The sequence below is a fragment of the Balaenoptera musculus genome, chromosome X, assembly GCF_009873245.2.
Source record: "Balaenoptera musculus isolate JJ_BM4_2016_0621 chromosome X, mBalMus1.pri.v3, whole genome shotgun sequence".
NCBI classification, from domain to species: Eukaryota; Metazoa; Chordata; class Mammalia; order Artiodactyla; family Balaenopteridae; genus Balaenoptera; species Balaenoptera musculus.
The window spans coordinates 40421720-40449481 of record NC_045806.1 but is presented as its reverse complement, the minus strand read 5'-3'; the positions used below and the strand labels follow the sequence as shown (position 1 = coordinate 40449481).

Below are 27762 nucleotides of genomic sequence, written 5' to 3'. Positions count from 1 at the left end.
CCCAGACCTGAGCCAAATTTTAGATCTGGAACCAATTGTCTAGAGAGGTGCCCATGTCCCTCATAGGAAGAACCCTACAACATTGTAGCAAACATAAAATACTTACCTTAGTCCCTTCCCAAAGGAACCTATGGCCATTTATTTGGGTGACTATAGTCACTGGGGAAAAGGGAATATTTTTAGGACTATTGGACACAGCTTTCTGAGTTGACATTAATACCCAGACATGCAAAGCATCACCATGGCCCTCCTGTTAAGAGTGGGGGCTTACTGGGTACAGGTGTTACACTGAGTCTTGGCTTAAACCTGATTCACAGTGGCCCACTGCACATGCAGACCCACCCAGTGGTGATTTCCTCAGTCTCCTAGTATATAATTGGAATTCATATACTTAGCAGTTGGACCATTTACTACCTCTCTCCTCACCTGTAAAGTTTGTTAGCTGATAATTTATGTAACGGTATTTAGTAGTTACAGAGTAAAGAACTATGGAGATAACTTATTTTTATCCAAAAAAATCACATACAGATATTACAATCAATCACAGGATACCCATTTTTAAGATGTAAAACATATACTCAAAACCATACACTCAGACAACCACATGGAAAAGGAATAGGGAATATATAGACGTATGTGAAAATGGGGTCATTTTAAGAAGAGAATGGTGTCATATATTAAAGACAAAGCTGAATGGGAAAATGGATTGGAAGACAGAATCAAGTATGCAAAAGCTCATTTTATTGGTAGTTTCTGCAGACATTTAAAAAATTAAAAAATCAATAATCCTACCACCCAAGTGATAATCTGGATAATCTGCTTAATAATTTGTTGTATTTCCTTCCGAGCTTTTTGTTCTGTGTCTACCTATACACACACACCTAAAACAGATACAAATATAAAACAAATATATTTGTATACATATATATGTGCAAGTAATTTTACTCAGCATAAAACTGCTACTTTTCTGCCATCCAGAGTCACTGATATCATGGTGTATTATCCATCCTTGATGTATTTTTTATAATGTAAATTATATGGTACATTGTTTTATGTTTTTTCACTTAGCCAGTTACCATGAACATTTCCCCAAATCCTCAAACATGAGAAAATTTTTAATTAGTGCATACTATTCTATCTTATTGATATGTCAGTTTTTAATCAATTGACTATTGGATATTCAATTTATTTTTTTCTATTTTAAATAATACTGTGTTAAGGGAGATAAGCTGAAAATTAAAGATCTTTTATTGACTAATAAAATGAGGCATAAATGTAACCATAAAATGATTACCCTTAAATATTAAGTTGTAAGCACTGTTCCTAAGTGAGGTGTGTCAAAGCTTAATATATGCCTTTTCTGTAAGGGGTTTGCATTTCTGCACTGAAAGTGCTGATGAATATGTATAAGATCTCCTGTTTGAGCTCCTTTGTTTCAGGGATCATGATGACTCATCCTCCGTCACACCACTTAAGGAAGCAATTTTTCTATTTTGTTTAAGAAGTAAACTGGGAGTTGGCCCTAGCTAGGATTAATAATTTTTGCTTTATATTTTTCTTTCAAAAATGTCATCCTCTACTCCACGGTGAACATATCTTAATGACTGAGTGCTTGTTTGCAACCTCTGCACCTTTCACACAAAATGTGTGGTATAGACTATGGAACATATTTCTCTCATAATTTCTAACACAGTTTTCTAAGCTCATTAAATTCTTTGTTTTTCCTCAGCATAAATACTCTGATAGGCAAGGACATTTAAATTCTTTCTAAAGTCTTTTCCACATCAATATATTCACAGTTTTGCCACTTTTGAATTCTCTGGTATACAGTTCTCCACTTGTGTAAGAATTCTGGGTGAAAAATTGATCACATTTATTATATGCTTCTGGAATTATACTTTTGTGACTTTTATTAAGTTAACTCAACATTAAATAATATATGAAGAGTTTTTGACATTTTTTGATATTTATAAGGTTACTCCCCAGGATGAATTGATATATAATATAATGAGGTGTAACTAGTGAAATTATCTCACACTAAAGTATATTAATAGGTTTTCTCTCCTGTATGACTTTTCTGATGTTTAATGAGAGTTGACTTCCCACTGAAGGCTTTGCCACATTCCCTGCATTCATAAGGTTTCTCTCCTGTATGAGTTCTGTGATGTACAATGAGAATTGATTTCACACTGAAGGCTTTGCCACATTCACTACATTCCTAGGGTTTTTCTCCTGTATGAATTCTCTGATGTTTAATGAGAGTTGACTTCCTACTGAATGCTTTCCTACAGTCACTGCATTCATAGGGTCTCTCTCCTGTATGAATTCTCTGATGTTTAGTCAGTGGTGACTTTTCACTGAAGGCTTTCCCACATTCTTTGCATTTATAGGGTTTTTCTCCTGTATGAGTTCTGTGATGTACAATAAGGGTTGACTTCTCACCAAATGCTTTCCCACATCTTCTGCATTCATAAGGTTTCTCTCCTGTATGAGTTCTATGATGGACAGAGAGGTGTGATTTTCCACTGAAAGTCTTCCCACATATGCTGCATTCATAGGGTTTCTCTCCTGTATGAACTCTCTGATGAACAGAAAGGTGTGACTTTCCCCTGAATCCTTTTCCGCATTTACTGCACTCATAAGGTTTCTCTTTTGTATGAGTTCCCTGATGTTTAATGGGGGTGGGCGTCTCATCAAAGGCTTTCCCATGTTTATTGCACTCAGGTTTCTCTGTATGAGTCCTTTGATGTGTAAGGCTGGACTTACCACATTTGATAGCTTCATAAAATGCTTGTCTAATGTGTGTTTTTTCATGTCTAATAAGGTGATATGAACTCTTAAAAGATTTTGCACATTCACCACATACAAATGGTTTCTCTCCTGTATGAGTTTGCTGATGTTTAATCAGAGTTGACTTCTGGATAAATGTTTTCCCACATTCACTGCATTCATACGGCTTCTCCCCTATATGAGTTCTCTGGTGTGCAATGAGGGTTGACTTCTGGCTGAAGGCTTTTGCACATTCACAGCATTCATAAGGTTTCTCTCCGGTGTGAGTTCTCTGATGTAAAACAAGGTTTGCTTTCTGGATAAACACTTTTCCACATTCAGAACATTTATAGAATTTCTCCCCAGTTTGAATTCTTGGACTTTTTTAAGGGCTTGATTATGGTGGAGGGCTTTTCCATGTTCATTAGGCTCAAAGAATTTCTTTCCAGGTTGAGCTTTATCATCAAGATTAGAATGGAAGCATAATTTCCAATATGCCTTACATTCATCATCTTTCTTTCTTACATAGCTTCTACTTTGACTAAGAAAATTTAAATTATGTTTTGAACACTTTCCCCATGAATCATATTTAGGGAGTCTTTGTCTTATAGAAACAAAGTTTGTGTTTGGATAAATGATTTTTCTGTATGTTCTGAATTCTTGGCCACTTCCATCCTTCAGTGTTTCCTTATCAATGGATGCAGCTTGCCAGAGAGGTTTGTCTTGGCTTTCCTTGTGATTATCTATCGGGTCACCAACTTGCCAGAATTCTAGGGAAAAAATACAATGAATCATCAAACTTGTAAATATTTCTACTATAATGTTATGGCATAAAATTAATTCATAAATGCCCTGCTGTGAACTCCTATTAATGGACCTGAGCTGATGTGGATGAACTCTCCCTATGCTCCACCACCACCACCTCCCTCAACTGTAAATACAAAGAAATGCTGGCCCATATTTAACAGAAAATAATTTAATACCCAGTCAAGCTCAAAACCAAGAAAAGAAAGTTTTTAGGTGTCAAAACTGAAGTGAGAGTTTAAAGTGATGGGGTGAACAGAAACTGAAGGTTGAAGATTTGCAGGGGAATCCAGACCACAGGGCACAAATGTTCAGGAAACTAGAATATAATTTGCACTTAAAGTAGGAGCCACAAAGGGCATCCATGCGTGTTAAACAGGAACTAGAAAGACTCCCCACTGGTCAAGGAAATTGGAAAGAAGGATATTATATATAAGAAATCAAAAGCCTGATATGATACTATATATAGAAATCCCTAAAGACTCCACACAAAAACTACTAGAACTGATAAATTCAGCACGGTAGCAGTATACAAGATTAACATCTAGAAATCAGTTACATTTCTTTACACTAACAGTGAAATATCAGAAAAGGAAAGTAAATAAACAACCCCTTGTAAAATCACATCAAAAAATGAAATACTTAGGAATAAACTTGACCAAAGAGGTGAAAGACTTATATGCTGACAACTATAAAACATTGATAAAGGAAACTGAAGAGGATTTGAAGAAAAAATATCCCATTGTCTTGGATTGGAAGAATTGTTAAAATGGCCATACTACCCAAAGCAAACTATAGATTTAATGCGATCCCTATCAAATTGCCCATGACATTTTTCACAGAACTAGAACAAATAATCCTAAAATTTATACGGAACCATAAAAGACCCAGAATTGCCAAAGCCATCCTGAGGAAAAAGAACAAAGCAGGAGGCAAAACCCTGCCAGACTTCAGACAATACTACAAAGCCACAGTAATCAAAACAGCATGATATTGGCACAAAAACAGACATATGAATCAATGGAACAGAATAGAGAGCCCAGAAATAAATCCGCACACCTACAGTCAATTAATTTTCGACAAAACAGGCAAGAATATACAATGGAGAAAAGCCAGTCTCTTCAGCAAGGTGTTTTGGGAAAGTTGGACAGCTGCATGTAAATCAATGAAGTTAGAACACATCCTCACACCACACACAAAAATAAACTCAAAATGGCTTAAAGACTTAAATATAAGACATGACACCATAAAACTCCTAGAAGAGAACATTCTCTGACATAAATCCTACCAATGTTTTCTTAGGTCAGTCTACCAAGGCAATAGAAATAAAAGCAGAAATAAACAAATGGGACCTAATCAAACTTATAAGCTTTTGCACAGCAAAGGAAACCATAAACAAAATGAAAAAGCAACCTATGAAATGGTAGAAAATATTTGCAAATGATGTGACCAACAAGGGCTTAATTTCCAAAATATACAAAGAGCTCATACAACTCAATAACAAAAAAACAAACGGCCTAATAAAAAAAATGGGCAGAAGACCTAAATAGACATTTCTCCAAAGAAGACATACAGATGGCCAATAAGCACATGAGAAGATGCTCAACATCGCTAATTATTAGAGAAATGCAAATCAAAACTACAATGACGTACCACCTCGCACCAGTCAGAATGGCCATCATTAAAAAGTCTACAAATAACAAAAGCTGCATTAGGATGTGGAAAAAAGGGAACCCTTCTATACTGTTGGTGGGAATGTAACTTGGTGCAGCCACTATGGAGAACAGTATGGAGGTTCCTCTAAAAACTAAAAATAGAGTTGCTATATGATCCAGCAATCCCACTCCTGGGCATATATCTGGACAAAACTATAATTCGAAAAGATACATGCACCCCTATGTTCATAGCAGCGCTATTAATAATAGCCAAGATATGGAAGCAACCTAAATGTCCATTGACAGATGAATGGATAAAGATGTGGCATACACACACACACACACAATGAAATATTACTCAGCCATAAAAAGAATGAAATAATGCCATTTGAAGCAACATGGATGGACTTAGAGATTATCAAACTAAGTGAAGTCAGAAAGAGAAAGACAAATACCATATGATATCACTTATAGGTGGAATCTAAAATATGACACAAATGAACCTATCTATGAAACAGAAACAGACTCACAGACATAGAGAACAGACTTGTGGTCTGTTCCAGGGTCTCTGTGCCAAGGTGGAGGGGGCACAGGGGAGGGATGGATTGGGAGTTTGGGACTAGCAGATGCAAACTATTACGTATAGAATGGATAAACAACAAGGTCCTACTGTATAGCACAGGGAACTATATTCAATATCCTGTCATAAACCATAATGGAAAAGAATATATATGTATAACTGAGTTACTCTGCTGTACAGCAGAAATTAAACACAACATTGTAAATCACCTATACTTTAATAAAATTAAAAAAAATCAAAAGCCTAGTTCTGTAACTCAATCCAAATGATTATAAGTGTAGTACAGAGCCCATAAGCTGAAAAATTAAAGTAAAAATTTGTCCTGTATTAGTAGGTTCCTAGTAGTGGCAAGCTTTCCAAAAGATATATTCTTATGTTTTTATAGCTTAGGGATCACAGGATATCTATGGAATACCAATTTTCACTGAAGAGTTCACAGTAAAAAATTAACAACTTCACAAGGAAATGACCCATCATGAAAGAGAATCAGCAGATACATTTAAAGATACTCCCATTCCTAGAACTGTAGCTAGTAGAACCATGTGAACTTCAAAATAAATATATTTCAACTATTCAAAGAAATAAGGTAAGAACTAGACTATGGGGGAAAAAACTAGAAAATTATATACAGGCATTATTTTTAAAACTCTAAATAAAGAGGTTGAACAGTAGATAGAAGTTGAACTTCTATCTACTACTTCTATCTAGTCACAGATAAAGACAGATTTAACAAATTAGATGACAGATCTTGAGAAATCACCCAGAATGTAGCATGAAGAGCTAACAATGGAAATATGGTAAGAGAAATAGAGAAATGATAAGTTCCAAAATAGGTTTAATAGCAAATCCAAATGGAAGACTAGAGAAAAAGGGAGAGGGGGCAATATGCCAAGAAACGGGTTAACAGAGCAACTCTGAGACTGCTATACTTAGAAAGGGCAGCTTGCAAGGTTGGCCCTTGGCTGCCATATGGGAATCTGGAGTTCAGGAATGTCCCCACCACTGCCCAACTGATAAGGCTGCTTGTACAAACAATGTGATTTAAGCAGAACATTTCCTTTCCTTCTGGGGGTCTGGAATTTTGGTATGTGCTAGGCAGTCTGTGATGTGAGGACGCTGACTGAGTCTCTAATGGGCTTCCCTGGGCATACACATCAAACACATGTTGCTGCACTTTCACTGCTGGGAGAAGTGTGCCCTGTGTGACCCTAGGTGGGAGGGAGAGAGCATAAGGAACCCTGTACATGGAGTCCTCCAGATTCTGCTAATGTCTTTTTCCCTTATGCTCTAGTTGTATATCCTTACTATATCACTGTAATAAATTTTAGCTGTAAATACAACTAGATGCCAAGTCCTGGGAGTCCCTCTCGAGAATCTCTGAATGTGGTAGTGGTCTTGGGGGACCCCCAATCTAAGGCAATATTTGAAGAAACAATGACTGGCAGTTTTCTGGTATGGAAGAAAGGCATGTATCCTACCCTTAAATGTCCAGAGTCCTGAGTGTGGTAAATAAAAGCAAATCTGCACCTAGACACAGTTCTGTGTAACCGTAAGACTTTAACAAAGTACGTATTGAAAGCTACCATGGAGAAATTTTAAAAATCACCTATAAAGAAACAATTAGGTCAGCAATAGATTTCATCAGCTAAAAAAGAAGCCAAAAGATTAAATATTTTCAAAGTCCTGAGAGAAGATGTCACCTTAGAACTCTATCCCCAGATAAATTATTGCAATGAAAGATGACAAAATAAAGATGTTTTTGGACAAGAAAAGACAGAGAATTTGCCACACACAAAGCCTGCTAAGAATAATGCTTAGTACTGAATTACTCAGGAGGAAAATGACCAAAGGGGAAAAAGGCAGGGGGGAGGGTAAAGAAAATCCAGCAAAGGCAGGAAAAAAGAGGTAAAGGAAAAGCAGGATATCTAGAAAATACAATAAAATAAGAAATACAAATAAAGTAGTAGCACAATAAGTATTAACCCCATTAATTATAGGCCCACCATATTAAATTGTACTTTTAAAAATCAGCTATATGTTTCAAAAGACAATTAGAGGGCTTCCCTGGTGGCGCAGTGGTTGAGAATCTGCCTGCCAATGCAGGGGACACGGGTTCAAGCCCTGGTCTGGGAAGATCCCACATGCCGCGGAGCAACTAGGCCCGTGAGCCACAACTACTGAGCCTGCGCGTCTGGAGCCTGTGCTCCGCAACAAGAGAGGCCGCGATAATGAGAGGCCCGCGCACTGCGATGAAGAGTGGCCCCCACTTGCCTCAACTAGAGAAAGCTCTCGCACAGAAACGAAGACCCAACACAGCCATAAATAAATAAATTAATTAAAAAAAAAAAGATAATTAGAGCCAAAAGAGAGAAATGTTGAAAATAAAATCATAGAAATATACCTGGTACTTAATAACCAAAGGAAAATTGGTAAGACAATGCTTATGTTATACAAAACAGAATGACCTGGATGCCAAAAGCAAGTAAGGACAGAATATGACAATATTATAAAGCAATTTCACTTACATAGATGCAAAACTCTTAAATATACAAGGCAAATTGATTCTATTTATGACAGAAAAAAGGTTATACATCTAGTAATGTTGAAAATGTATATACCCTACTATGTATTGCACATATAGTTATACCAGAGAGAAATTCTGCAAATATGTACATGTACAAGAATGGCAACAAGATATTAGAAACAACCAAATGCCCAGCAATAGAGGCTTGGATTGATGGACTGTGATACTCAGATGTTGGAATGCTATGCAGGAGTGAAAAATGAATGAACTAAATCAAAAATAAATGAACATATCTGCATAGCTAAACTCAAAGGGTAACACTGAATACTGAAAGAAAGTTGTAGAAAGACCCCTATGGTTCTAGAGCGCTAATCTGGTAAATTTACAAAAAAGAATGCTATATTGATTACAGATGCAAATTTATGTAGTAAAAGTTTAAAAACATGGGTTAGAAAGATAACACACCAAATTCATGATATTGTTTGCCTGGGGCGGGAATGAAGGGAGCAGGATTCAGGAGAGGAAAAGGGAGGCTTCACCTTTAATTGTAAACCTCTATTTCTTTTATAAACAAAAAACCACCACCACCAAATGACAAAATCTTAGCATTTGCTAATTCTGGGAGGTAACTACAAGGGTATTTGTTATGATTATGATTTTCTATACTTTTCTGCAGTTTTAAGAGAAATGCCTTAAGGCAGGGCTTCTGGAACAGTGGAGTGAGGACCTTAGTAAATCCTCTTCCCCATAAAAGCAATGAAAATACTGGCAAAATTATCAAAATCTGTCATTTCAGGACTTTGGAAATTAACCAAAGGCACACAACAGATTAAAAAGCATTTATTCAAGAAGAACCAGTGAACCTCACTAAGAGCAGCCAAGTGTGTGGTTTTCCACTTGGTGCTACTTTCCCCCCACCCCCACCTCCACCCCAAACCCCTGGCTCCTCAGCTCTGTGGTCCGGAAGCAGTGAAAACTGGCATTGTCACAGCAACTGAAGGGAGTTCCACCAAAAGCCTCATTTCCAGAGTGCTGTCACTACTTGACCTAACTTGGAGCTCAGCTCCAAGAAAGAAGGGACAGTATATGGTAACTCCAATTCCCATGAAGAAATAAACAGCACCAGTAAAGGTAACGTGCAGCAAAGTGTTAACATGTCAGGCCTGGCTCCTGGCTGAAGTTTGGGAATGCAGATTGTGGAATGTTCCCTATGTTGATAAGATGGTTTTTGCCTGCCTGGGGCACTGAACACCTGATTTTCTTCTGGGTGACTAGATGCCTCGCGGTGCCTATTTTTAGTGGGTCAATTTGGAATCTCCCACAGACAAAGTGAAAAGGGCTTTCTAAAAAGCCTTACTTGCCGCTTGGACTTGAATTGCAGCTGTCTAGCCCTGTAGCATCTTGGCTTTGCACGAGAAAGGAGCAACTATCCCTGCGGGGATTTGTCTCCTCTACCAAGTGCCCAGCAATGCTGGTGAAAATGAACCCCTATTAGGACACGTGAAGGAATGTCAGCAAGCATTGAAATAAAGGGGAAAAAATCTTACAAGCTTACAGATAGAAAAAAAATTATACCAAGTATCAATAATCAGAATAGGCTTCAGAGTTCTCAAAAGGAAAATTACAATCAGAAGACAATGGAACAATGCCTTCAAAAGTCTAAGGGAAAGAAATGTCCATCCTAGAACTCTACCCCAAGTTCAACTCTCCATCTTGGATGAGGATTCAACACTTTCAGATATTCAAAAATCTCAAAAAATTTACCTCCCATGGACCTACATTCTTTCTTAGGAACGTACTGGAAGAATGTGCTCCAGTGAAATGTGGAAAAAGGCATGGCATAAAGCAAACGAAGGAATCCAACAATGCAGAAAGTGGAGGGAATTCCCAGAATGATGGTGAAGAGATGTCAGGATGGTAGCTGAGCAAACAGGAATGAGGATAATCCACGCAGAAGGAAGTGGTCAGAGGCCTCCGGAGAAACTCAGGGGTATGACATTGATGGGACACTTGAAGCTCTGGAAGCATTCAGAATCACTCTAGACAACTGGTCATGTTTAAGTTAAACTGGTGATAAGTACATAGCGAAAGAAGCAAATGAAAGAAACAAGACAATTATTAACCAAAGGAAACTAAAAGTTATGCAGAAAAGGTAAATTAATCATAGATGACTACATGGCTAAGCTGTCTATAGTGTTTACATAGTCATTATATTGTAAACAGTAGTACTGATGTAAACCAAATTTATGGTATAATCATATTGGGAACATGGGAGAACAAGAAGTTTTTGTGTTCCAAAGAAGACATAGAGATGGCCAACAGGCACGTGAAAAGATATTCAACATCACTAATCATCAGGGAAATGCAAATCAAAATTACAGTGAGATATTACCTCACACCTGTCAGAATGGCTACCATCAAAAAGAACACAAATAACAAATGTTGGTGAGGATGTGGAGAAAAGGGGACCCTCGTACACTGTTGGCAGGAATGCAAACTGGTGCAGCCACTATGGAAGACACTATGGAGGTTCCTCAAAAAGTCAAAAATAGAAACTACCATATGATCCAGTAATTCCACTCCTGGGTATACATCTGAAGAAAATGAAGACACTAATTTGAAAAGATACATGCATGTCAATGTTCATAGCAGCATTATTTACAATAGCCAAGACATGGAAGCAACCTAAGTGTCCATGAACAGATGAATGGATAAGGAAGATACACACACACACACACACACACACACACACATATACATGCAATGGAATATTACATAGCTATAAAAAGGAATGAAATTTTGCCATCTGTAAGAACATGGATGGGCCTGGAGGGTATTATGCTTAGTGAAATAAGTCAGACAGGGAAAGACAAATACCATATGTTTTTGCTTAAATGTGGAATCTAAAAACCAAAACAAATGAATATAACAAAACAGAAACAGACTGACAGATACTGAGAACAATTTAGTTGTTACCAATTGGGAGAGGGAAGGGGGAGGGGCCAGATAGAAGCAGGGGATTAAGAGATAAAAACTACTAGGTATAAAATAAATATGACACAAGGATGTAATGTACACACAGGGAATACAGTCAATATTTTATAATAACTTTAAATGGAATATTCTATAAAAATATCAAATCACTGTGTTGTACACCTAAAACTAATATAATATTGTAAATCAACTATACTTCAATAAAAAAGAAAAAAAATATATTCAAAAAAGAAGTCTTTGTGTGTTTGTATGTGTATGAGTGGCAAAAACAATGAAGTGAGCTAAATCTTCATCTTCCATAGCAGAAAATTTTAAATAATTTTTGTAAGATATATGTAAATTATAAAGAACAGAGATACCAAAAAGTATCTGCGTATCCACCACTCATTAAAAAACAAATTATTTTTACCTTTGAAGTTCTTCATGTGCCCATTTCATTCTCTTCTCAGATAATCACTATCCTGAATTTTTATGTTTGTCATGCCCTGACTGCTTCTCAGCCTTTTGGCTAAGACCAAGTACATTATCATGCCCTGGACATTCATTATAGTTTTATCACATTTATTTTATTCTTTAAACCTCGGGCATGATTTAATTTGATAAAAATTAAACTTTTTTTTAATCAAAAGAGACTACTGCCTTGGGTCAGTAAATTTGAAATCTCAGATGAAACATAATTGTCTAAAAAAATGACCAGAATTGACAGAAGATACAGAAAACATGAATAAATCAGTAATTATTTTAAATAACTATAAAATTCACTAGGTAGTCTTGCCCTAAAAAGGGGCCTCTTATCCAGATGTTGTTGTAGATGATTGCTATCAAACTCTTAAGAACAGGTATACTTCAGTCAGTGCAGTTTCAGAAACTAGGAAAAAAAAAAAAAGGGAAGAGTACCCAGTCTCTTTTATGCAGCTAGGATAACCACAGATACCAGAATAAGAGTAGAGTACAAGAAAAGAAAATCTAAGATCTGTCTCACTTCTGAACATTAACGGAAAACTCTGAAATTAAATGAGTAAACTGAATTCAATTAATTTAAAAAATGTTTTACAACTAAGTAGAGTTTAGTGCAGGAATGCAAGAACAGTTCAACATGAGAAAATCTATTAATATAATCTACCACATTAATAGATTAAAGGACAAAAAAATTATCTTCCCAATAGATGCAGAAAATAAGCATTTGAGAAAATACAACACACATTCATGAATTTTTTAAAAAAAAGTCTTAGTCAACTGGGGATATACAAGGAGCTTTTGATGAAAGGTATCTTTCAAAAAACCACAGCAAATAATGGTAAAAGTTTTAGAAGTTACATTTTCTCTCTGTGCCTCAGTTTCTCCTCTATAAAATGAGGGTAACAACCAGTCTCCTTTACAGGCTCATTCGGAGGATTAAACTCTGTAATGTGTACAAAGCACACAGAATACTGCATTTGTGGCACACAGCAAGCGCTCACACATTGACTATCATTACATTTCTAGCATTGTCCTCATCATTATTTCCATTAGATTCAGAAACAAACAAGGAATTCGCTATCACTGCATCTAAAACACTGTACTACAGGCCCTGACTAATAGAATGGGAGAAGAAAAAGAAATGTATAATTGGACAGGAAAATACAAAATTGTTTTTATGAAGATAATTGTTTACACAGAAGACCCAAGAGAATCTAAAAACTATTAGTATTAATAAAAGCATTCAGAGAGGTTTCTGTACACAAGTTGAATATATAAATATCACTGCATTGTCATACATTAGTATTAACCAATTAGGAACCATAATAGGAAAAAAGATCCCAATCACAATTGCAATAATACCTAAGAGGTATCTAGGAATAAATTTAACAAAACATGTGCAATCACTTCCTGAAGACAAGTTCAAAACATTACTAAATGGCAGAAAACACAGGTTGAATAAGAGTTCACTGATGGGAAAAGTCAATAGAGTAAAGATACCAAACCCCAACCTACTTCCAACTCATCTCCAAACACAGTGCAATTGCAATTGAAATCCCTACTAGTTTCCCATGGAACTTCACAAACTAATCCTATGATTCCTATTTGAAGACCAAAGAGTCCAAAGATAAGGAGAATCAGCCTACCAACTATTTACAACATCAGTAACAGTAAGAATGGTGTAACAGTTGACATTTATATAGCATTCACTCAGTATCAGGCACTTTTAAGTGCTTTACATACTTTAACTCATTAGAATAAAGTTATAAAAACATGCAAATGGCAAAGGGACAAACAGACCAATGGAACAAAATAGCCTGGGAACAGACCCACATGGATATGGAACTTGACCTGTAGCTGAAGGGGCCTCACACCCCACTGTTGAAAGGGTTCAGTATGCGGCATGATACAAGTGGGTGTCCACGTGGGGAAAAAAGGTGATGTAATAGTTTCCTTCCTCACGAGTTATATAAAAATAAATTCCAGGCAGATTTTAAGAAAATAAAAAGCAAAATTTGAAACTTTTAGAAGAAAATTATATGACAACATCTTTATGAGCTCAGTCAGAAAAAAGTTACATAAAATTATACAAAACGCACAAAGTAAAAAATTGATCAATCTAATTACATTACAATGAAAACTTCTATTAAAAAAACACCAGGGGGCTTCCCTGGTGGCGCAGTGGTTGAGAATCTGCCTGCCAATGCAGGGGACACGGGTTCGAGCCCTGGTCCGGGAAGATCCCACATGCCGCGGAGCAACTAAGCCCGTGTGCCACAACTACTGAGCCTGCGCGTCTGGAGCCTGTGCTCCGCAACAAGAGAGGCCGTGACAGTGAGAGGCCCACGCACCGCGATGAAGAGTGGCCCCTGCTCGCCGCAACTAGAGAAAGCCCTCGCACAGAAACGAAGACCCAACACAGCCAAAAATAAATAAAATAAGTAAATAAATTAAAAAAAAAAAAACACCAGCAATAACCAAGATAAAAGATATTGACTACACACAAAATTGGAATCTAGACTATAAGAATCTATATAAATCAAAAAAGACAAACACCCCAACAAAAACACAAATAAAGGATATGCACAGGTTAAGTCACAGAAGAGGAAATCCAAACAGTCAACACCAAATATGAAATGACAAATACTTTTACTCATAATTAGGGAAATGAAAATTATAATAAGATACCAACTCATACTTACCAGATTACCAAAATGTAGAGTGTGCCCATACTACGGTTCAAGAGAGAGAGAAGAGTGCCGTCACTGCAGAATGTTCTATTGGGCAGCACTGGTCTGAATCATGCATTGTCTGTATCATCAGTATGGCTGCATAAGGTTACAGAGCTTTGCATTTTTACATTGACGCTTCCTGTTCAAAAGCTGAAGTTTCAGATATTTGAGAAGCTACATCTGCCCACCCAGCTGCAATCCATGCTCTTAGGGAATTGGTTTAACATGATATTTATTAAAACCATTGCCCTAAAAAAAAAAACAAAAAAACCCAAAAAAAACCCCCATGTAACAGCATGGTGACTATAGTTAATAATACTGTATTGCATATTTGAAAGTTGCTAAGAGAGTGAATCTCAGAAGTTCTCATCACATGGATAAAGAAGTATGTATATTGTACATACATACAATGGAATACTACTCAGCCATAAAAAAGAATGAAATAATGCCATTTGCAGCAACATGGATGGACCCAGAGATTATCATACTAAGTGAAGTAGGTTCAGAAAGAGAAAGACAAATACCATATGATACCATGTATATGTGGAATCTAAAATATGACACAAATGAACCTATCTACGAAACAGAAGCAGACTCACAGACATAGAGAACAGACCTGTGGTTGCCAAGGGGGAAGGGGGGTGAGGGAGGGATGGAGTGGGAGTTTGGGGTTAGCAGATGCAAACTATTATATATAGAATGGATAAATAACAAGGTCCTACTGTATAGCACAGGGAACTATATTCAATATCCTGTGATAAACCATAATGGAAAAGAATATAAAAGAGAATGCATACATGTATGTATATATGTATCTCTGAATCACTTTGTCATACAGCAGAAATTAACACAACATCGTAAATCAACTATACCTCAATTAAAAAATCTATTATGAAATTGTTTTATAAACAATTTTTTAAAAGTTCTCATCACAAGGAAATAAAAACATTTTTAAAAACCCCACTCTTGGGCTTCCCTGGTGGCGCAGTGGTTGAGAATCTGCCTGCCAATGCAGGGGACACGGGTTCGAGCCCTAGTCTGGGAAGATCCCACATGCCGCGGAGCAACTAGGCCCCTGAGCCACAATTACTGAGCCTGCGCGTCTGGAGCCTGTGCTCCGCAACAAGAGAGGCCGCGATAGTGAGAGGCCCGCGCACCGCGATGAAGAATGGCCTCCACTTGCCACAACTAGAGAAAGCCCTCGCACAGAAACAAAGACCCAACACAGCCATAAAATAAATAAATAAATAAATAAATAATTTAAAAAAAAACCCACTCTTGGGCTTCCCTGGTGGCACAGTGGTTAAGAATCCGCCTGCCAATGCAGGGGACATGGGTTCGAGCCCTGGTCCGGGAAGATCCCACATGCCGCGGAGCAACTAAGGCCGTGCACCACAACTACTGAGCCTGCGCTCTACAGCCCATGAGCCACAACTACTGAGCCCAAGTGCTGCAACTACTGAAGCCTGCGCGCCTAGAGCCCGTGCTCTGCAACGAGAAGCCACCGCAATGAGAAGCCTGCGCGCTGCAACTAGAGAAAGCTAGCGCAGCAATGAAGACCCAACGCAGCCAAAAATAAATAAATAAATAAATATTTAAAAAAAAAACAACCCCACTCTTTTTGTTTCAAAGGCTGGTAATAAAATACTACCAAGTGCTTCCCCAGTCCAGAGGCCTTTGCAGGACTTAAAATGAGTAGGCCAAAACCACTTAATGTCCCTCAGCAGTAACAGACACCTTAAAACTCTGAGTATTAAGGTTGAAGAAGCTGAAGAAGAAACTTTCTTCAGAGAGAGCTGTTGGAAAGCTGTGGCATTTTCTCTAACAATAGGGGCGGGAGGAGTACATTTGCCTCAGCCCTAATCTAGTAAGAAAAACTTCAAAGAGACAACTTGCTTGATATACGCCCAGTCGAGTTTTGGGGATGCAGGGGACTTGGCACCTGATTTGCACCTAGAAAAACTCTACAGGTGACAGGCAGGGTGAGGCAGTCTGTGACCGCAGAAAAGAGGTTGCATGGGGGGTGAAGAGATCAAGGTGCAGATCCCACCCCACACACGTACTCCACAAGCCAGATGTGGACCCTCTGGATAGGAACAGGATTGGGTTACTTTGGAGAGAGAGCTTTCTGCTAGTATCAAGGTGACCTCAGCAAAAAGAGATTGGAAGTATACGATGGTGCTGCAGGGTGAGGGTGGGGAGGAGATATATTAAATAACTCGTTGGAAAAGAGGCACTGCCTATATTGAGGAAATTGCAGTCAAGGTTCCTAGCTGGGGCGTCTCCAAGAAAACCATAAACATGCCAGGGACAGGAACAATCAGTCTTTGGAATCTGCCACATGCAGAGGGCACTGATATCAGATCACATCTTTATCAGTTAGGGCAAACTGGTTTTGTCCTTTGTATGTCCTTCCTTCCTCACTTGCTTCACCCAAGGAGCCAGAGATGGCCTAGTTGTTGCGTAGGGGAGTGAGGGGGAGTAAAGAAAGAAAAAGCTGAGCATGCTTCCTTTGCTACTAAAAACTCCAGCCTGAAGCACTGAAGCAGGCATTAGCTGGGGGAGAGATTTCCCTTTAAATGAAGTTCATAGTTTTCACTTCTACATGTGATTAGACTTTTTTTTTTTTAACTAAAATGGGACTACCACACACCCTCAGAAATTAAAAGGATAATAAGGAAATATTGTGAACAGATTTATGCCAATAAATCTGACAACTTAGGTGAAATGGACAAACTCCTTGAAAGACAAGTTACCAAAGTTTGTTCATGAAGAAATAATCTGAATAACCCAATATCTATTAAAGAAATTGACACTGTAGTTTAATGCCTTCCCACAAAGAAAACTCCAGGCCCAGATGAGTTCACTGGGGAATTCTATCAAACTTTCAAGGAAGAAATAACACCAATTCCATACAAATTCTTCCAAAGAACTAAAGAGGGGATGGAATACTTCCCAGCTCACTCTATGACTTCACTATCTTGATTGTGGTGATGGATTCTTGGGTGTGTGCATGTCAAAACTTATCCAATTATGCACTTTAAATACATGCAGTTTTTTGTATGTCAGTTACACCACAAATACAGAGGCTAAAACAGCTAAATCAGTACTTAGAGGCAGTCATAACATTCACAATGCTTATATTAGAAAGGGAAGCTATCAAATCAGTGATCTAAGCTTCTACCTTATGAAACTAGGAAAAGAGAAAATTAAATTCAAACTAGCAGAAGAACAGAAGTAATAAAGATAAAAGCAAGAACGAATGAAATCAAGGTTTCCATTTCTAGCCACAGTGGAGTATGTCTAGTACAGCCCCTCTCTCCTGCTGATTATTGCAGCTAAAAACTCTGGACAAAATATATAAAGCAGCTACTTAGGACTCTGACAAGTTAAAAAAAAAAAAAGCAGGTAGACTCTGAAGGTGAGTCCAAAAGTGGAGAAGCAGCCCATACACCAGTGAGTTTCTTTTTTGTCCCTGCTCTTTTTTCACAAGACTCTGTCCCAATGGCATACAAAACTCCAGAAGTCCTGAGCTCATCCAAGAGCTGTGTGTACAAGGGAAAGCAAAGACTCACACCAAAGCTTTAAGAACTGAACAACACTAAGATTTCAACCACAGCTCAAGTCTAACACCTGAGTGACAAATGCATGGAGACAACCGTAAAACAGGAGAGCAAAGGCTCTGAAAACTGCACAAAGACTTAAACCACCACTCGAGACTAAAGTCTCAAATTAACCCCCAAATGCTGCATACACAACACAGATGCAAACGAGCACAGCAAAGGCTTTGAACACCGGACCAACCGGAATCAACACCCACAGAAGGCAAGACCAAACTAGTGGTTTGAATCTAACTAGGTTTATTACATGATAAACAAAGATTAAAAGGAACAAAACAATCACCCCTATCTAAGATAGAATCCAAAATCATTCAACATAACAAACTAGCAAAATGTGACCAATTCTCAAGGGAAAAGATAATCAACAGATGCCAGATGCTGGAAATACCAAAGACATTTAAGCAGCTGTTGAAACTAAGCTCTATGAGGCAAACACACTTGAAATTAATGGATAAACAGAAGTTCTCAACAGAGATACAGAAACTGTAAAAAAAAAAGAAAGAAATTGAAACTTTAGAACTAAAAAAGACAATATCTGAAATTAAAAACAAACAAACAAACAAAAACAATACATGGGATGAACTGAGCAGCAGAACAGAGATGACAGGGGCAAGAGTCAATGAACTTGGAGTTAAACTGACAGAAATGATCCAACCTGCCAAGGTGAGGAGTAGAGACAAAAAAATTGGGAAAAATAAAAGAAAGAAATACAGCATCAGGTATTCCTAGGACAATATCAAAAGGTCCAACATTCATGTCATTGGAGTCCTCAAAGGAAAAGAGACTAGTGCAGAAAAAAGGTCTGAAGAAATAATGGCCAAAAACTTCCCAAATTTGGAGAAAGACATAAATTGACAGATTGAAGAAGCTCAGAATACCAGAAACAATATAAACTCAAAGAAACACCCAGAAATATGACAATCAAACATCTGGAATGCAAAGTTAAAGAAAACATCTTGAATATAGCCAGGAAAAAAAAAGCACACTGCATATGAGGAAACAATGATTCAAATGACTGTGAGGTTCTCATCAGAAACAATGGAGGCCAGAAGATAATGGAACATCTTAAAAATACTAAAGGAAAAGAAATGTCAACCCAGAATTCTACACTGATGCAAAAATATTCTTCAAGAATGAAGACAAAATTTTAAAATCCTCAGGAGAACAAAAACTAAGAGATCTTGTCACCAGCAGACCTGTTCTAAGAAAAATGATACAGGATCTTCTTCAGGGTGAAGGGAAATCATATCAGAGGGAAATGTGGAACTTCAGGAATAAATAAAGATCAACAGAAATGGTAAAATATCTGGGTAAATATAGAGACTAGTTTTCTCCTTTTGAATTCTTTAAGGTATGTATGACAGTTGAAAGCAAACATTATAACATTGTCTGAGGGGTTTAAAATATATGTGGATATAATACATTTGAAAACCTATAACATAAAGGAGGGAAGAGACCTATATTACTGTAAACCTTCTACATATGACTTGAAGAGTTAAAATATAACTACAGGTGGTGAAAGCGTTAAGTATGTATATCTTAATCCCCAGAGCAACCACTAAATTAAAAAAAAAAACCCACAGGAGATACTGACAAAAAGCAAATAGATATGTTTAAAATGAAATATTTAAATTGCAGTTGCATTCCCTATGCAAGACCTATGCATTCAAAACTACCAAATATTACTGAGATACTGAGATGAATTTTTATAGACCTAAATAAATTGAGAGATACACTATGTTTGTGAATCGGAACACTCAATATTGTTAGTATTTCAATGATCCACAGATTCAAAGTAATCCCAAACAAAATCCCTGTAGACTTTTGTGCAGAAATTGGCAAGCTGATTCTAAAATTTATATGAAAATATCAAGGACCAAAACATTATGAAAAGGAAGAACAAAGTTGGAAGACTCACAGTACCTGATGTGAACACTTAATGTAGGCTACAGTAATTAAGACAGTGCAGTATTGGCAGATAGACCAATGCTTATGTGCTCAAGTGTTTTTGACAAGGGTGCCCAGGTAAATCAGTGGAGAAGAGACAGTCTTTCCAAAAATGCTGCTTGAACAATTAAATATGCATATGCCAAAAAAAGAAGAAAAACAATGACCCTTGCCTCATACCAGGTAAAAATATCCATCTCATTATTGGCCATAGGCCTAAGTATAAGAGCTAAAATTATAAATCCTCTGAAATAAAACATATGAGAAAATCTTTGTTACCTTGGGTTACAGAATTGTTATATAGGACACAAAAAGCATGGAACATAAAAGAAAAACTTGATAAACTGGACTTTATCAAAATTAAAAATGTCTTTTTATGGAAAGACACTGTTAAGATAAAAACAAGCCACAGCATGGGGGTAAAAACTTGGAAAACACATAGCTGATAGAGGGCTTGCATCCGGAATATATAAAGAACTCTCACAACTTAATAATAACAAAAATGGCAACAGATTACAAGAAACAGTTCACCAAAGATGTATAGATGGCAAATAAACACATGAAAAGATGCTGAACATCAGTTACTGGAGAAATGCAAATTAATATCACAATGAGATACTCTTATACAGCTACTAGAAAGAAAGACTAACAATACTAATAATACCAAGTGCTGGCAAGGTAGCAGAACACCGGAACTCATACGCTGCTGCTGGGCATCCAAAATGGTACAGTTACACTGGAAAACAGTTTGGTAGCGTCTTGTGAAGTTGAACATACACTTACCACATGACCAAGCAATCCCACTCTAGATATTTACCTAAGAAATATGAAAACATATGTCCACACAAAGACCTGAACATGAATGTTCATACCAGCTTCTTTCATAATAACCAAAAGTTGGAAAAAATTCAAAAGTGCATACCCTGGTCTGTGGATAAGCAAATGGAGTATCATTCGGCTACAAATAGGAACAAACTGCTGATACATGTCACAACATGGACGAACCTGAAAAGCATTAAGGTAAATGAAAGAAGCAAGATACATAAGGCTACATACTATAAGATTCATTTATATGACATTCTAGAAAAAACAAAACTAGAAGAAACAAGATCAGGTGTGGGAGTAGGGGCGAAGTTTAATTGTAAAGGGGAACAAGGGAATGTTTTAGGGGGAATGAAAATGTCCAGTATCTTGATTGTGGTGGTGTTTAAATGACTATATATTTGTTAAACCTATAGGACTGTACCCTTAAGAGAGGTGAACTTCATGGTATATAAATTATACCTCAATAAACCTCATTTTAAAGAAAAGAATGCAGTTACATCAGAATAAATATATCATAACAATACATGGAAAATGCATGTGGAAATTACGTTAAAACATTACCATATACAACCCACTATCATATTGTGCTATTTATGCATTTCCTTTTATTAAACTACCTGTTAAGCATTAAGGATAGAAAAAATACTAACAAATATTTAATTCTAGTTAATGATATGCCTGTGGGAATATTTAGGTGTGAAGTGTACTGATCTCCATAACTTACTTTGAAATGCATCCCACACAAAAAATAAAGGAGATTGATGGAAGAACAGAGGAATTAGTACACAAATAGGAGATAAAGCAAATATAGCAAAACATTCATTGTAGAATCTAGGTGGTATTATATGGATGTTCAAACCATAATTCTTTTGCTTGTTTTGTCTGAAAATTTTCATAATAAAATGTTGGGGGAAAAAGGAGCTGATAAAGAACAGCAAAGTAAACTCAAAGAAGTAGAAGTAGAAATAAAAGTAAAAGGAAAACGGAAAACACACAATAGAGAAAATTAACAAAGGTAAAAGTTCTTTCTGTGAAAAGCTCAACAAACTTAAAATAATAAATACGACAGTGAGGCTACTCTTGATACTTGGATCTTGATAGAAGATTTTTATTATCTCAGAATGACCAGAGAATTTATGAGACCTGTCAGAGATTTCATCCAGGGGCCAGAGGAGAATACAGGCCCTGAAGTAGCTTAAAGAATGGAGGAAAGGGGGAAGAGAACCAAGCTGTTGCGCTCCTGTTTTCCATCCCACCTGACCTGTGCTCCTAGGTGATGGCCTTGCTAAGTCTCCCAGTCCTTTGACCCCCTCTCAGCGGACAGTTAAAGCAATGAATCTGAACTAGACATGGGCTTCACAACTATCTAGGGTGTTATTCACAACGTGCGTAACTACGCCTACCCCAGATTTCTGAAACAATTTCTAGAGGGTGGGGTCTACTCATGAGTATCCCAAGGGTTCCAGAGGCCACTATGTGATACACCTCCAGTTGACGACCACTACATTTAAAAAAATATTCCGTATGGCTAATAACAACACTAAAAAGTGTGATAATATATATTGAGAACTTCCTCTATTCCAAGCACCCTTTTTGGTGCTTTACATTCATCAAGTCATTAAATTCTGACAATCCTGTAAATTCTAGCATTAGCCCCGTTCTACAAACAGGCAGAGAAAGGCTAAGCCACGCGTGCAAAGTGACAGCTTGTGAGTGAAGAAGCCAGAATCTGAATCCAGGCTGTGAGCTCCAAAGCCCAAGCTCTTCACCACTGGGCTGTGGAAGAATAACAAACCTCCTTCCTCTGCTCTGGTCCAAAACAATCAAAGCAATACTTATCCAGTGCTTCTACCAGCCCCCCACCTGGATGAAAGAGAATAAGATGCAGGCTCTCGCCTCTAGGGGTTTGTGTTCCCCGCAGAGAAAAAAGCCACAGGCACTTGGCTAGGTTTTTAAAAAGTTACCAAATGGAATGCAAACATAGAAGTTTAGCTGTGTTATTTAAAGTTACAAATGTAGCTAACAAAGAAACAAAAAATAAAAATTTAACAAACATTGAGAAGAACAGGGGAGCAGAAGGCTGAGGTGTAATTGAGGTAAATCCTTATTTTTTCATAGAGGGAAGAGAAAACTGACAGCTCCAGAAATGCAGGTGTGAAGGTATTCGCTGGACCTATGGAGATGCACATGAGAGGAATTAAAAACAAAAACCTTGAAAACAAGCTGTGCTTGGAGGTGTGACTGGGAATGCACCGAGATTACTTTGTACCCCATAATGTTCTGCAGACTTAGACTGAACATGTGCATGTGACACTTTTAATATAATACAGCTTGTACTATAAGGGAAATGTGACTCAAAGGGTGGAAGGTGCCTCCGAGTTTGTGCTTCTTCCTTGCTGGAAACACTGGAAGCAGGATAAGGCATGCCATTACCAGACAAGAAACCCTGATGAATCTCTACAGGGCAGCTGATACGGGATTGACGGAGCAATAAAGAGGGAACTGTAGTCCAAAAAGTCCCTGGGAGAAGGTACAGGGAGGTGGGTGCACACGCCAGCACAGCTGTGGAGGCTCTGAGCGACAGGGTGCATCTGCCGGGCAGGAGTGGGCTCTGGGAAAGACAGCTGGGGAGTCACCTGGGATCAGCTGGGCCCGCGTCTGACTACAGCTGCAGCTGTGAAGCTAAACTCTAAACAGCTGCTGAAAAGCAGATTCAGATTCAGTAAATCTGAGGTGGATCCCAAGAGTCTGCACTTCTACTTTGAGGCCGGGCCATGCCCAGGCTGCTGGTCCACGGACCGCAGTGAATAGTTACAGTGCTCCAGACAGACTTCTTTGGGAGGGGTCACTGAGTGGCCACTGTGAGTGGGAGAGAAAAGGAGGAAGACCAATGTCTGAAGACTTTCTGGATAAGGGGCCCTGAGCAAAAACAAAGAAACAACAGAAAAGGAAAGAAGCAGCTCTGTCCAGAACTGAGACACTGCTCACTGAAGCATGCCATCGTGGGAGTAATATGCTCTCAAGTTTATTTATATTTTTAATAAATAGAGATAACACAAAAGACAAAAAATGGAGTGGGAGGGAAGTATTGACAAGAGGAGGAATCTATCAACAGGCGGAATCAAGTCAGATTTGGAAGAGCCTCAGAGAAATAAGAAAACAGAAACCTGTGTGAAGTTGACACTGTTTAACCACAAAGTGAGGGCAGACAAGGACATGGTGGTACTTGGCCTGGTAGAGCTGAAGGTCACTAGCAAAGCTTTTTTGTCCATCCCAACTCCAATAAACCAGGTAGGATAATTTCCCTGAGGTTAAAGACTCCGCGTTTCAGACTTCGAGGGCCCACAGTATGCCAAGGAAAGAGGAAACATCACCCCTCCATCTGCTTGTCTTCTGATGAACACGCAAATGCCCAAGAGAGGGGGAAAGTCCCAACACCTTCCAGAAAGGAGAGGGAGGAGGAAGGAGACAAGGCTGGGCACGTCTCCCTAGCCACCCAGATGCTGGAAGGTGGAGACGGGATCTACAGAACAGCAGTGGCTGCCTCTGTCTGAACCCCAAGAACAAGGGGCTGCAGAGGGGCAGCAGGTGGGGCATCGTGTGGATATCACAGCAGCTCGTTCCATCAGACCCGAATTGTGCCCCCAAGTCTGGGGTTTCTGAGAACTCCTGGGCGCGCCCCCGAGGCCAAGCTCTCCCTGACCCACCAGGTCCCCTCGCCATGGCCCAACTGGCCCAGTGCGGGCTCACCTGGACACCTCTGTGTTGGGCTTTCTCCAGCTGCCATCCTGGCCTCCTCTTCTCCTTGTCCCAACCTGAAGATCCTACCTGGTTGGGCCATGAGGAATCCTGTTGAGGGGAAATGACAGAGGACTTTGTTATTGACACATGAGGCATTCCGGAACCGAGGCCCATCCTTGCAGGGCAGAGATGGTCTGGCCTCGGTGACTGCCCCGTGAGCCCAGCTAGCGGGCCCTCAGTGCAGACCATCCACAGAGAAGGTGAGAGCACGGACATCCCGTGCAGGGTGCAAACGCCATTATGAATTCTTGACCGTGAGCCTGAGGCCCGACTCATTCAGGGCCCAGACGCCCCTGAGCTGCAGCAGCCGAGAGAGAGGGAGACATGAGGGGGTGCGTTCCAGTCACCCTGTGGAGGGTCCCTCACCCACGGAGACCAGGTGGCTGTAGTTCTCCAGCATGACATCCCTGCAGAGGTTCTTCTGAGTGGCGTCCAGCTGCTGCCACTCCTCCAGGGTGAAGTCCACAAACACGTCCCTGAAGATCAAGGTTCCCTGCAACAGCACACTCCTCCTTAGCCCACTGTCAAAACAAGGGGGGCAGTGGGGGGGTGGGGCACTGGCATCTAGAGGGTAGAGGCCATCGATGTTGCTAAATATCCTCCAATGCACATGGCAGCCCTCCACAACATAGCATTATCTTGCCCAAAGGTCAGGAGGGCAGAGGTGAGAAAACCTGGGGTTGAGCAGTGAAATGGAATGATCAAGAAAAGGACTAGAATGTGCTGTAATATGAAAAAAGAAGAAAATAAAAAGAAAAAGAGATTCTTATATCAAGATAGATAAATAGGCACACATGATTTTCGGAAGAATGCATGAAAAAATGAAGGAGACACAAAGACAGGGTGAGAGGGAAAATTATTTTTCACCTTTTGATGAACTAAGTTTTGTTTGAATTTTTTACCATATGCACAGAGTACTTTTTAAAATACTCAATTCAATTTATTAATGCTCTATTCAGAACATGTTTTTAGAATTTTGGCATCCATATAATTAAGTGAAAGTAGTCTTTCGCTTTTTGCTTTTTTGTAGTTATCTTCCTTGAATTTAAGTTAACTGGCATCATAACATGTACTGGATTCCTTTTCATCTTTTAACAGCCTGGAAAAGTTGAACACAGAAATTATCTGGTCTTTAAAATTTTGTGAAAGCAGCAATTAGTCCAGGATTTGGGAGAGCAAATTTAAAGTGTGAACACCTTTGATTCAAAACTCCTACTTCCAGGTGTATTCTCCATAAATACCTGTACTAATGGGCCAAGAGGTACATAGAAAGTTGTTCATGAGGCACTGTATATAATAGAAAAAGAAAATTAAAAATCTAAGTATCCGTTCATAGAGAAATAGTTAAATGATACTTCTATACCATGAAATAGGAACTGAAATAATCTTTATGTATTGATGAGGAACAACACCCAGAATATAATCAGGTGGGAAAAGCAAGATGAGTATGGGAGTGTGATGGCATCTGTGCAAAAACACATGTTACATATATGTCTATTTTTAGTTAAATTGATGTAAATGCATCTACAGCACCTTATCACCAAATTGTTAACAGTGAGCATCTGTGAGGAAGATGTGGTACTGGGGAGAGAAGAAATAGGGATCTTTTGGATACTGCTTTTATGCATATTGGAACATGAGACATGGATTTACTTTCATTATTTCAAACATAATGAAAAAGCAAAATGTGAACTGAAAGTGAAGAAATAGAAAAAGCAAGACGAGTCTATGTATGTAAACAATCTTCTCTGAGAAGGAAAAGAGGAAAAGATGCAGTGCAGTTCCCAAAGGGAAGTAGTTGAGAGGTGTCTTTCATTCTACAACCCCCCCCTTTTTTTTTTTTTTTTGGTGGGGAGGGGAAGTATTGGAGAACCTGAGGTGGATGACAGGTTGAACAGAAAACAGCCAGAGCTGAGGGGGACTGACAGATTTTTCAAGGCTGCAATGTAATTTCCTAATTGCTGCCTCAAATTCACTGGAAACAAAGTAGGGGGTAAATTAGGAACTCACCTGGGACACGGCCATCTGGCTCTGCCCTGACAAAGGATGGAGATCTACGAAGGCAGAATTAAGAGGGTCGAGATCAGTGCCTACAGCCATGAGACCACCATCACCAGCTTCATAACAATCACTCTTGCCCCACAGCGGGGATGATCTGGACACGTGGCCTGGTAGCTCCAGCCTGTTCCCCTGGGACACGGCTAAGATCCTGTGGGTTTTCCCCGTGAATTTATTATCTCTGCTTGGACAGATTTATGACTTGTGTTTAAAGACATCTCCTCGGAAGCCATTAACAACCTGACATCTCCTTTCTCTCAGGAATTCTATGCCTGGAAATGTATCATAAAAAGGCAATCATAAATAAGCACAGGCTACAAGGATGTTAACTGTAGGTGTTTCCACCATTCAACAATTTGGAAGCAACTAAACCTCCAGCAAAGGGGACTCAGATCAAAAATTAGACACACAACGTGGGAAAGACCACATGGGCTTTAAAAATGCAATGCAATCCTGTTCTCATCTCTTAACATATTTAAAAGTAGGTTACCAGAAAGCAAGTGCAGCGCGATCTCCTTTGTTAAGCAATATGTATTTATTGAGGAAGAGCAGTCCAGAAGAGCATTTATGAAAATGTTGACACTGCTTACCTTCCAGTGGTGATTCCACCTTTCCTCTTTTATGTACTTGCATTTTTTCATTTTTCACAATATCATTTACTAGTAAAATAAAAAGGAGAAATGATTGCAAATCACCTATTATCACACTGAGCCCTGGAGGTGATAGACCCTGAGCAAAGTCTGGAGGACAGGGACAGCTTGCTGTGGTCTGGAGGAAGGAGACAAGCCAGAGCTGAGCACAGGGCAGAAGGGAGGGGCGAGGAGGGAGGAATGGAGGGGGGCAGAGGGAGGTTAAGGGCCAGGTATTGGTCAGTTCCACATGGAGCTGGAAACCACTGACCTTGTGCCAGGCTCCTTCCGCCCTTCAGTGGGCCACCAACACCCTGTTCCCGCCCCAATACTTCCTTATTTCCCATTATGTCCATTTGATCGCC

At 38.8% G+C, this 27762-nt stretch overlaps 2 protein-coding genes across 3 annotated transcripts in view; one reads left to right on the top strand and one right to left on the bottom strand.

Annotated features, from left to right (window-relative positions):
- Nucleotides 1–10683, top strand: part of KRBOX4 (KRAB box domain containing 4) — a 19515-nt gene extending 8832 nt beyond the window's left edge. For both annotated transcript variants that reach the window (XM_036839657.1, XM_036839656.1), the window contains exon 5: nucleotides 9129–10683. In XM_036839657.1, the coding sequence (XP_036695552.1) occupies nucleotides 9129–9143 (15 nt within the window). In that variant the 3' untranslated portion in view covers nucleotides 9144–10683. The remainder of the gene's footprint in view (nucleotides 1–9128) is intronic.
- On the bottom strand, nucleotides 2026–27762 carry ZNF674 (zinc finger protein 674). The gene is given in 6 exon segments (XM_036839639.1): nucleotides 2026–3156; nucleotides 3159–3539; nucleotides 24660–24758; nucleotides 25077–25203; nucleotides 26721–26764; nucleotides 27359–27762. Coding segments are annotated over 6 exon segments (1803 nt in total). The 5' UTR covers nucleotides 27402–27762; the 3' UTR covers nucleotides 2026–2047.